General features: G+C 39.2%; 1 protein-coding gene across 2 annotated transcripts in view; it reads right to left on the bottom strand.

The window, feature by feature from the left end:
• LOC114944676 (lachesin) overlaps positions 1-12,883 on the bottom strand; it is a 125,249-nt gene that overhangs the window by 15,647 nt on the left and 96,719 nt on the right. For both annotated transcript variants that reach the window (XM_029320691.2, XM_029320692.2), the window contains exons 4-6: positions 8,166-8,351; positions 7,659-7,854; positions 7,006-7,134 (exon numbers count right to left, since the gene is read on the bottom strand). In XM_029320691.2, the coding sequence (XP_029176524.1) occupies positions 7,006-7,134; positions 7,659-7,854; positions 8,166-8,351 (511 nt within the window). The remainder of the gene's footprint in view (positions 1-7,005; positions 7,135-7,658; positions 7,855-8,165; positions 8,352-12,883) is intronic.

Genomic DNA, 12,883 nt, shown 5'->3' with positions numbered 1-12,883 from the left:
AATATAATATATATAAGAGAAATTTCTCTACATATCATGAATATTATATTCTATGATATTGTCCGATCTTATTCGTCGTCGATGATGAAATTGATATAGTCGCTTATTGCGTTATATTTAAAAACAAGATAACAAAATTAATTTGTTCAATAATGATGAATAATAACATGCCAGAAAATAATATAAAATTATTCTCTTTTATTAGTTTTGCACAAACTTGAGTCAACACAGCGAATTTAAATCGTTTCACGATAAAATTTATATGAAAATATTTGACGAAACATAAAAACTTTATATATGTAGATATATTTTGTATAAAAGAGGAATATCAATTTTTAGGAGACGATATGTGATACAGCCATATCCAGCTATCGTTTCAATTTTCTTTTATACGATATGGCATATGTTCCTATAAGACGTTTAAAAAACATCTTATCATCTTTTAGAAATCTTTTTGCATTTTTGTATGTTAAAAGAGAAACGAGGATGACGACATAAAGATAATATTCATTTGCATAAAAAATCCCGAATAACAGACTATCTTATATTCATACAGTAAGTTCTAAAACTTGTCTAAGGATGATTCTGTATCGGCGTCATTAAATGATATGACGTTTTTGTCGGATCATACTGAAGATTAAATCGGCAATACTAACAGGGGCGGGTGGCGATATTATGTGCGTGTGATAACAGAAAATTAAGATGATGGCGCGAGATAAACTGGCCGTTTCCTCGTCGAGTCTTTGGTCGACTCTTTATCTCGCGCGCCGCTTGGGAAATATATGCGTTCGCGCCGCGCTTGTGCACACCGAAGATCCCGGGGTAGCACCGAAACGACACTTTTATATGAGAAAAGGGAATATATACAAGAGCGTCGGACGGCGCGCGGAGAATAGCCATAAGTCAGATATATCGACATCCCCTGGTGTAAAAATCCGGTAATTTCGATGTTGCGATTTTCACGGAAAAGTGCGTTGTTTCGCGCTCTATTTGAACAAGGAACCTCGATTTTGCCAGACCGAAATCCAACGATACGAGATCGCCGATGTATGAACAGTTGCGAGGCGATTACGAATAATTAGCAATTATCAGTTATACCATAAAACGTGGATGAGCAGAGAGAAAGTGCGGGTACGAATGATCAAAACGCGAAACACAGCAACAACATCAACAATGGGGGCACTTGGCGCGTTAATTCGAACGCGCGGATTCTCAGCAATTCCGGGGCAAAACAATTATGCGCTGAATTGAATTACGTTTTCTCCCCTAAGTATAACCGCGCGTTATAGCGCGAGAATTGATTTATGAATCCCTTCTGGCCGCGACAGGGGGAAAGAGAGAGAGAGAGAGAGAGAGAGATCGCGAGAGAGCGTGTTTTAATTGTTTCGATTTGCCGGACGTGTTTCGCACAAATCCGTCCCCGTGATCCTCCGGCAGATTTACGCGCAAACTTTCGATTCGTCCGCAACAGCACTGATTTCGCGCCACGCGGCGTATATAGTGATGAATATTCGCGCTGGGAATTCTTCGTGTAACGTTTAGCCTGGTACGTGACGATAGGCGACGCGTTTGCTCGGATAACAAACAGCGAGATCGCTCGACATTACTCTTAATTGTGAATGAGTCCCGCGGACTCGAAACTCGGACGAAGCGCAAATACGTTTCGACATGTCGGCGCTGGACATTTTGCCACCAAGCAATTGTACGGGATGCAAATTCTCTCTGCGCATTCCGCGTGCCAACTGTTTATTGATAAACACATCCCCCGACGTAAAAAAATATTCCTAGCAATAGAAATATATCAGAGTCCTCGATACATACAATCGATAGCTTTCCGTATATAAATACGGTTTTTGATTATTGAATTCTTCAACTTGTATATATAATATATGTATATGTTATGTGTGTATCTCAGAATAATTTTCATAGTTTTTTTTATTGAACTGTTTCTTTCTAATGAAATATAAATGAGATCCTTTCAATGCGCGGATTTCAGCGCTAAATTAAATATAGTATGTTAAAGAAAAATCAGTTTGATTGACAAGTCTATCATTTATTTATACTTTAAAAAATTTCAAAGATTCATGTGATATAAAAATATATATGTTGGCACAGACTGCACAATATGTTTAGCAAAGAGTATTTTCGAGAGTATCGCTTGTTTACGTATGCAGTAACGTGTGCAAGTTCACGATGCGGTATCATCGATAAATATAGCTATGCCAAAATAAACTGTTGGAGCATCAATCAAATAAGTTTGCGGATATCTTTGCTGCGAAATGGACGGGCGATCGATCTGAGGTGAAGGACAGAAACAGAGGAGTACAATCGAGCACGCGAATAAAGTATGAGCAGGCAGGCTAATTTCTTTCGGCGCCTCCGCTAATTAAGCGAAGCGAGCCGTCCTCAAAGCGCTTATAATGCGGTCTGTGGCGTGAAATTGCATTCGTCGCGTTCATACTCCAATCTAATGCGGTGTAACAATTTAATGCGGCGTAATAATTTAATGCATTACGCAACGCGCGATTCTCGATATCGCGCAAAATCCTCTCTAAATAGATGGTTCCCGCATCGATTCGCAACACGATCGAGTTGAATGATGCTTAAAAAGTAATATTCGCTGCGGTAAATCTTTGCTGTCGAGCTGTAAAGTGAAATCCGTGTCACTTTTCAAGAGAGAAAAATTAGATATTCGACGAGAAAAAAAGTCGAGAGTTGTTTAATTAATAGCTCTTAATTTATCATATAGCACATTTTCTCTGATCCAGAGTATTTTAACGAGCAGCAAAAATTACAAGAGTTTATCTTTAGCATGCAAAAACCCGACCGCTACTCGTTTAAGCAAACGATTAATTACAGAGAATTAGATGAGTATTATATTATACGCAAGAGGAGTAATAAAATTACCCAAGTTTAATTTATCGCAATCCGCGTAAACGATATTTTTATCATCATAACGGAAATACACGCTGGCAATACATGTGTATGTGTGTGTGTAATCCCGAGATAGTGACCGTGACGATATTAAGTCCACTTAAAACGAACCAATAGCGACCCGACATAAAGTCAACTTACAAGCGTTAGAGAGGCTTGTTATTGTATTTCCGGGTCAACAGAGCGGGCAACTTAGCCACTGTGTACAACTTCGGGTGGATGGGAAACTCCCGCGATCCGCGATATAGAGGCGAGATTTTCTCTCGTCTTCGCAAAGGACCCAGCATCCGATATTTCTGCGGTGATAAGATAACGCTCGATCCTTTTCTACGGCGCTAGCGTACTGTAATGGCTCTTTGTTAAGAGCCGGTGGTGTTAAGACACCACCGTGTCTAGACTCCGCGGCGTTACGTTATTTCCGGTATTGTGTTGCGGCATGTCGCGTCGCTTTTCCCAGCGGTCTCGTTCTTTCGTGTACAATGATATTTATCTAACGCGTAATTACGCGTCCGAGTTCCATGGAAAAGTCGCAAATGGGAAGAGAAAGAGAGAGAAAGTCGCGGGAGATGCAACGGAGAAGTTAAAATGTTGGGACTAAGTTAAAACCGGAACGGACGGCGGGGTGTTTAAAGTTTCCGAGTAAAGTTCAGCTTGTCACATCTTGCAATGATTAGATCAGGGCTCGGTCTCTCTCTTTTCCGAGTCCTTAACTAGGAAGGAACTTTCATTCTGTCGTCGCGTGGATGCCGATGACGAGCGGGCGTGAGTCGCAATTTTACTTACTCTGAAATTACTTACTATTTATGATTAATATTGATATCAACATTTCTACGATGACTGCGAAGAGATTTATATTTTATATTTATATTTTAACACAAGTAACTCAATTATATTTCTGTCAAATATTAGACTTACGATAGAGTTTCATTGCGGTCATTAAAACAATAATGCTTTACATTTTTTTCTCAGAAATTATTTATTTAACAGATTTGAAATTTACATAGAATATACATTTATATAATCTCCACTTCTATAACCTTATGCCAGCACGATACAAGAGCATATTTACCTTTAATGTATCTCTTGTTTTGTCTACATAACTATCTCGCGAAGTGCATTTAAATGGTCTAAAAAGTTGAATATCAGAAAATTGGATATCTATGCGATAAAAAATTTGAGGATGACGAAATTGCGATTCAAGTAGTGAGGATACAGCTACGTAAACAAGAGCAAGAGCTGGTGGTACAGTAAAGGCAAACATGCACTTGTATCGTAAGGCTTGCATAGAAATTTAAGATGGAGATTATATTGAAAAACAATATATGTAAAGAAGAAACCACCATGTATATCGTGTATAAATTTTAAACTTGTTGAATAAATAGTTTCTGAGAAAAAATACGGGGCATTATTTTTTGAACAACCCTAGTATAGTCAGTAACGTAAAATTTTATTGAAAGTGTCAAGAAATAAAACAGATAAAACACATGTTAAAGAGCCAAACATCGAAAGTACTTGCATTGATATGTCGACGACAAAGTTGCGATCGCATAATCGCACGCGAACGACATTCGCCGATGATTCCAGGCATTCTTCCGCACTTCCAAAGGAACTTGGGCGCTTTGGCGTTCGTATCACGCGATCGTTTAAAGCAATCGGCCGTCTGCCACGGGCAGCTCCGTATCCCCGAATGAACTTTGCCACCCGCTTTGCGTTACCTGCGATACCTATGGGTATTGTATAATACTATGGGCCACTGTTGGTTGCGCGAAATTCGCGGCAATAGCTCGACGCGGCTTCATCTATGACGTATTTCAATGAGAAACTCGATTATCTCGCGCGTTCCCGCCGATCTTATCGCGGGATGCCCGAGGGCAGGTGCGAGCTCGTGTACAACGAACGTATACGTACGTACATAGGTACATCCAATTTCCGACGGAGGAAAATTACCTCCCCTCACTAGGATTTAAGATACGGTCGAGTCGGTCGTAACCAGGCGACTTAACTCGCTATCGTCACACCACGCTTCCTCCGCGATGAAGCTACTTCTTGCTGTGCTCGTCTCTCTTTTACGCTCCTTTAACGAGTATACTCTTTCTTCATGTATGAGAATTTATTTTAAAATCCAATTTCTCGTTCGTATAAAATATTCTCTAGTTCTAACTCTACTTGATTATTGATTACTGCAATTTCACCGGTACATTTCAAGAGAAATATATTGTATATATACATATATATATTTATTATTATTTTATTTTTTAAGATATTATATTTGATTTTCTTTGCCTCTTAAGAAGATGCTGATTGTATATTTTATCGACAAATATTATTTTTATTAATTATTGATTGGATATACAGAATGAAAAATCCTTTGCTAGAATTAAAATATTCATAATAACAAATCTGAGCTACTATGTGTAATGAAAAAAAAAACCAAGAAAGTTAAATAATTTAGTTTTCTTTTCGGTTAAATTAATGCAAAAAACTGAAAAGAAAATTGTAATTAACTTTGTTGTCTACTATAACTTCTACAATACGAAAAATATAGATAATCAAATCGATCCTATAAGAAATAATTTTGGAGAAATGAAGTTTTCAACATTCCTTTAATATAAGGATGTTTTCGCAAGTATCTTTATTTACTTTCTTCGTGCGATGTAGTCTTATTGTGCGCATCGTCTTCTCGCTAACCGTCTCTCTTTTACGGCTGGGATATAAACGCGGATGCGTTGTACCATCGTCGCAAGTGTAATTTTATTATCTCGCACCCCTTCCCGACACTCTCCATCATCCTGTAAAGTCTTCCCTTCACTCTTGTCGCCGTCACGCGCTTTTATTTAACCAGTATTTTACTCTTTGGTCTTTTTTCCTCCCTTTCCCATTCTCAGCCGCGGTCCTTGTCATTCTCCCGTCTCGGCTTCCTTTTTACGAAAGAAAGACCCTCGGTCCCTCTTGCCTTTGCTACAGTGAAATTATGCAAGAGAAGGTGACGATGGCTATCTCGTCGGCTACAACCGACGCTTTTCTTCGTCGTTGCCGCCGCGCCTTATATTCACCCCCTTCGAGACGTCTCTCGTTTTACACCGAGAAGTATGTCTCGTGCGGATAAGGCTACTGCCGACAGTTCGCGGGATTTACACCTCTCGGACGATTGCTCGAGGAAACATTCTGGAGCTCGAGAAATTGTGACGCTATACTACGGCCAGTAAAAAAAAAGAATCTCGACTACCATTCTTCGCGAACACGCTAGTTCTATTTTTGTCTTACGACCGTCTTTCGCGGATTGTCGCGCGCGCGCGTTTAGTTACAGGCATTAACGAGAGCTCTCAGCGATGCGATGGCACAAATTTATCAAGTTTTAAAATATTTGCTTATGTAAATAATTCGTACTGTTTATTTAATGAAATATTTATTTGATTATTATTTGGATTTAATGTAATGCGAATTATTTATTTCATTAACTGTGAAATAAATTAATAATCATAGGAATTAAATTAATAAATACTCGTTAAAATATTCCGCAAAAATGTTGCAGTAATGATTTTTATTCATAAGATGTTTTACATATCCAATATTTACTTATGCATTTTTATTTTTAGTTAATAAAAGATTCTGTAAGAGATAAGCTAATCAGTTATGGATGAGTGAGTGAGCATATTAATTAAAGATTAGCTGAAAGCTCGTGCCAGTGGTATTTCATGAAACATACATACGACTTTATTGAACACAGCTGTAGATTTATAAATTTTAATCTGTAAAGCTCGCACGAGATTTTTTTATGCAGCTTGCTTTGTAATTTATTACAAAGCGTCCGCAATGTTTACTTTATAAATTTTAATGTATCCTTTGTGCTGAGTTATCGCGAGAAATTGCGCGGTCCCTTCGTTATTTTTCACTTGATAGCACTTTGTGATATTTGAAAATTTAGGCAAATCTTGCTGCGGCGTTTCAAAATTATCGACGAAAGATGTCGAAACATTTATATTTGTGGTACGGAAAAATATCCTTCACGGCGAATTCGCGTGTGTTTGTTAGAATAATAAATGTATTCTTAATGATAGACGTATTACTTACAGTGCACGTGCAGCATCATTCGTTTGCTGACTGACGGAGGGACTCCGTTGCTAGCGATGCACAGGTAGGTGCCCATCTCGCCTCTCGTTACTTTCGACAAAGTCAGCGTTTCGCCTCCTGCAGTAGGTACTGCAATATGCAAGCGCAAGGAATGGTTTCAGAAGTTAGCTCGTTACGCGTAATCAAAGTGTACAACGTTAATACTTGATTGACTTAACAGTTTCAACTTATACGCGCAGACGCAGAAATGTCAACGTGGAAATTTATCGTGCGCGTGTATTATCCATGTAATTAATAAAAAAAGAATTAAATCTATTTCTAATTTAATTTAAAGAGTAAATTCGCGGTACTAAATATATAAAATTTATTATTGGAACTAATTTCGGGAACAAATTCTTTGAATTGCGAATAAAAAATAAAGCATGTGTCAAAGAGAAGAGCCAGTGCTTCAATAAGATTTATATTGAGATTAATAATAAGATATATGATGATTATTTTGTGGAGGGTTTAAAAAGGAGTAATTTAAATATATTATCGATATATGGTCGCCGATTAAATTCCGATTAAAAAATCTGTTCGGAGAATGTTGCTTATCGTTCCCAAGAGAGAAGAGAAAGAGAGACTGGCGGGAAATAAAACTTGGTGTCCCTTACATTTTGTCTTGCCGCCGGAAAGGCCGGTCCGCGAAATGATTTCGGCGCCGTCTTCTCGTTTCCACACGATGTCAGGCTTGGGATAACCGCGCGCTTTGCACACCAGCTTCGCGGAACCTCCCTCGGGTACCATCATATCGTTCGAAGTCTCTTCCGAGATTATGTCTGGCGGTATTACCACCTCCAAAAACGCACTCTGCAAATGCATGAAGATAATAAATTATTACACACGCGTGCATATATAGCGAAAAGGAAATACAGAATGTCGCTAAATATATAAAGAAAGCACGGATCGAGTTAAAGCAAAAAATTTCCAGATATTGTAATTAAAAATTAATGAAATTGAAGTGAAATTTAGAATTTCTCTAATTTCACTTATTGTTAATAATTATCAATCGTTAATATCTATTTTCTATTAAAGTGTAAGTAGTCTTATTCATGAAATTATATATTCTCTTCTGCAAAACAAACTTTGCAACTTCTTTATGCAAAACGGAAAGTACATACCTGGCTTTTCATAGGGTCCGTATTGATCTGGCACATGTAAATCCCGCGATCTTCTCGACGTGTTGAGCGAATGATTAACGTCCACGTATTGGTGTCTCTGTGGGTCACCTGTAGACGGGCGTTGTTCGTAATCACGTGTTCGTGAATCGCCAGGATCGCCTTGGTGTCCGCCTTGATCCATGCCACCTGGCCTCACAAACCCATTTCTTAGATACAGCGGAATTTTTTTCATGTTAATTCGGAAAAGCCTGCCTAATCTCATCGCTATGCGTAACTCGTTAATTAACGATTCCTTTCTCCGCTGCGAATCTAATTAGCGTCTATCTCGTGAAATATTTTGCTATATTGTGCTAGAGTTTTCGCTCTTATATTTTAATCAACTATTTCAGTATCAGATTTGGCATGCAATTTTTTTAGAATTTTTTTTTTTTAAATAAAAATTCGATTCTTGATGTAAACGAAGAAAATGACATTTGACTGGTTTTAAAATGACACTAGATATAAATACTGAAAAAGTTAATTACTGAATATAGTTCGAAAATGATTCTGTATATGCCGATATACAGAATATCGAATTTCCTATTAATTAAAGCAGTTTCCTATCTTCTTTTTTTATCATCTCTATACGTCGATTTCTCTTAAAATGTTCGCAAGTACAATATCTTAAGCTTTCTGTTCGATTGAAATGTGAACCCGATTACGAGATGACGTACCTCTGTCGCTGTGCGTAGGATGAGAAATATAAATATGGGACGCGCATTCTCTGTTCGCGAATGAATGAAATATTCGTATACATCATCTCGAAGGCAGGCATCAGAAGCCGTAAGTGTATTCTACAAAAGAACCTTCTCTTTATGGCAAAGTCTGCTTCGGCTTTTCCGTCGCATAGCTCGTCAAGAAAACTGTACCGTTGCGCGCCACGATGGTCTGCCGCTGTGTAAATATGAAGAATTCCGTGAGCAAGAGCACGATAACCCGCGGAACGTTTCAGAAAAATAAAGATAGATAACGGTCGCGAAAGATAACGGTTTAGTACCAAAGTTCAGCTCTCGCAGGATGTAACATTATGTTTACATCAAACTCGAGCGAGCTTCATATTAGGTATAAAAATAGTATAAAAGGGATGGAAATAACCATCAACCAAAGAAATATATTTCGTCCGTATTTCTCTCTCTCTCTCTCTCTCTCTCTCTCTCTCTCTCTCTCTCTCGCGTATTGATATAATTCAGAGGTTCTTCACGCTCCCGTAAATGTTCTGCAAGTTATATTACTTCTGAAGTAACTATCGTGACTATTCCGAATGTGGGTTACCGCGTTTTCGCTCGCAATCCTTCGTATCATCAACGCTAAATTGAACTCTCACTGGTTATTGCAGTTCGCCGCTGATATACGCCATTAATTAAACCCATTCTTTTACGGATTAGAATATAATGAAGAAAGGAAAAAAAAGCGGAGAGGGAGAGTGGAGAAGGAGGGAGGAAACGCAATTGTGGTTAACACGTATTAGTCATAAATCCGCCTTCCAGCCTCGGTCGAAGGTATTCTGGTAGAGGAAACTGCAGCGTGGCGTATCGCGAATATTCATCCTTCTCCCTCCCCTGTTCTCTGGCCTATTCGTCTCCCTCTGCACAGATATTATTGGCATGAAATTGAACCCGTACCATGTCGAATATCTGACCTCGCATCGCTCTGAAAGGCTATCTATCAACCGACAAAGGAGTTCCGCGGTTCTTATCGATAACCCGCGAGAGCGGAGTGTATAGAGGGCAGACGCCGAGAGATGAAGAGGGACGGTTATACGGGAGGGAGGAAGGAATGGGATGCGAGAGAGGGTGCGAGTGTTTGGTAGTGACGGCCCTGTGAGTGCCTTCACTTATAATATATTATGCCGGAATATATAAGTGCGACCCCATTCTCCCTTTCGGTGCGCCCAGCGATCTTCCGGAGCCACCCTCTCGAAAAAGAGGATGCGGAAAAGTCAGCGGGCGATAGATGCTCGCAACTCTTTCGACGTTTATGCTATATTATCGTCAATTCATTCGATGATTCATTGTTGTAGATCGAAAGGAAAAAGGAGGAAGCGCTAGAAACGATTTAAGATTATTTCTTCAAAATAAAAAGATTCTATACGTTTTTACTTTAGAAGAGTATAGGTGTAAGAAAAAACAAAGAAAGTATTCAATATTTTATTAAATTTAAAATTTATCTAAATTATTTATAGTTAATGCGGCGAGGGAGAAATATTAATGTGACAATTCGGAACGCCAAATTGAAGGAAAAAAAAAATGTATACCGCAGATATTGGCAAGTAAAATCGATTAGAAAACAGTTTCTTCACGGAGTCCTTATTTCACAGAATCCTGTGACAGAGACTCCTGGCGAATACCCGATATCAAAATCGGTTGGAAGCGAGAGAACGTATCCATAGCAACGCGAGCGGGATAAGGTCGCGTGAAGCACCAGCGACGACAACGAAGCGTAAAGCGCGGCACAATACGTTGCTTCTTCCAAATCGCGCATCCGAAAGTCAAAACTCAAAAGCCGGGTGATTTTGTTGCGTTCCCAAAAAGGAAAATCATGTTACGAAAATTGTCGTTTTTCTCTTCGAAACGTGAAGCATCTCGCGCACATTTCTTCCCGATCGAGCAGAATGAATCGCGAATTTGCAGTACAATGAAGAAGGTATAGAGGATTTAAAACAGGGAGAACGGGAGAGACGATGAAGAGAAAGGCGCGCCATACCATCGTATGGAACGAGCCTCTATTTTAACGCAAAAACGCCCTCTTTACCTAATGCAGTTTCTCTTTTCCGGATACTTTCTCTTTGCAGTTCTCCTCCGTCTTCGCCGATCTTCGTGGTCCTTTAAGGATGTAGAAGGAGAAACCGCGAAGGAACTCGCGGCAGGTAATGGAACAGACGGATAGATAGACGTAAAGAGATTCGGGGATGAGAAAGTGAGGGCGGGTAACCTCCCTAGTCCGATATAATATCGCGTTACGTACACCTATTCCTCCCTCTTTCCATCCTCCGCCTTTGGCGCCACGTTCCCTCCATTCTCGGCCCTCTTTCATATGCAAAACCATCGTCGGCGCTCCATTGTGGCGCATTGTGGGATCGGGAGCCTCGGTCCAGTCTACCACACCTCGTTTATTTCCCGCCATCTCCTCCGCGCCTCTTCAGAACCCCTTCTTCTCGAAGCTCACCCTCTCTTTATCCCTTCTCATCCCTCGCGTTTTATTCTTCTTCGCTTTCCAACACCGTCACCCACTTACATAGCGCAACTCCGTTCCTAAGTTTTTATTTTCCCGACCTTTGTCCGGCTCGCTGATCTAAGGTAACGGTTGTTCCTCTTTTTCAGCGGCGTGTAGAATAAATGGATAAACTCGCTAATTAAAAGTTCCGCTTTGCTTTTCTTCCATTCTTGTTGCCGTTGCGATGCACTGCAGAACAACTTTGTCTTTGCACGCTATAGCCCTTTCCGTACTATCAACGCTTCACGGTCGAAATTCCAGTAGCTATAGTGTACTATTTTGTAGTTTTTGTGCACAGTCGTTTCTCCATTTCGCCCTCCCTTGCTTACTGTTTTCGTTCAATGCGACGATTTTAACCCTTTCAAAATGACTTTTTCATTATTATATTTCAAGAAAATTGTACTTCTATATTTGAGATAAAAGAAATTGACAGAATTTCTTTATATAATTTGGGATAATTTAACAATAAAAAAACTTTTCTTTTTCTCGATGTTTCGAGGTAAAAAGGATATATATTTTAAAATAATTTATGATTTTTTCAATAATTTATTTTGACATAATTTACAGCTTATCTTTCTCTTGAAAGGGTCAATTCGTGAATATATAGGCGTTATACGAACGCTGCGAGTCTTTTTGCACTAAAATTTATTTTAACAATTTATATCTAATTTTATGCGTTGAACAATAATAAACATAAAGAAAAGAAATGGAAAGAAGAGTAATGAATTGTTCGATATAAAATAGAAGAGAGATCAAATTAGAAACTATAGAAAATCTATAGAATTAAATTCCGTGTATCGCGAATACATATGTTTACGAGTGCAATTGTTTGTTATGCATTATCTAATTTTAGGATATCGTGCAAAATTGGAGCGCAGCGCTCTAGAACGCGATAACGGCGGGGTTAAATGTTAGAATTTATGGCAGGGAGCACACGACGCGCGGCGCGACGCGACTCCGAGCATCGCGGCACGCTCGACGGTACAGCGAAACGCACTCATCCGCGCAGCCGCGTGCGCGGAATTCGAACGATTAACCGATCCGCGTGACACGCACGTTTCGGACGAGATTACTCGTTCTAGCGTACTCTCGCAGGGGACGTACCGGGTGACATGAAATAAACCGCGTTGGTCTCCTCCGCCATGTACACGTCGAGAATGGAGCTTAAGATTACTCGCTTCGCAAGTTACGCAATAATCGAAAGATGTAAATGAGATCAGACAGTCGCATTTAACATTATATATATATATATCTATAAAGAGTCGCTATGTAGATAATATACGATTTTCGTACGTAGATTTCTTAAAATATCACATATATTTTCTACCATAATTATAAAAAATATATTCGACACAGTTGATATATAGGACATACACACATAACTTGGACGAAAGAGGAGGTTTCGTTATTCTAACTGAGTCGCTAGATTGATTTATCGTCGCTGACTAATACGCTTGAATGACCTA

This window comes from Nylanderia fulva, unplaced genomic scaffold, assembly GCF_048542155.1.
Source record: "Nylanderia fulva isolate GAGA-0341 unplaced genomic scaffold, ASM4854215v1 Scaffold4, whole genome shotgun sequence".
In the NCBI taxonomy this organism is placed as follows: Eukaryota; Metazoa; Arthropoda; class Insecta; order Hymenoptera; family Formicidae; genus Nylanderia; species Nylanderia fulva.
Note: the sequence above shows the minus strand (reverse complement) of the source record. Positions and strands in the feature narration are given on the sequence as shown.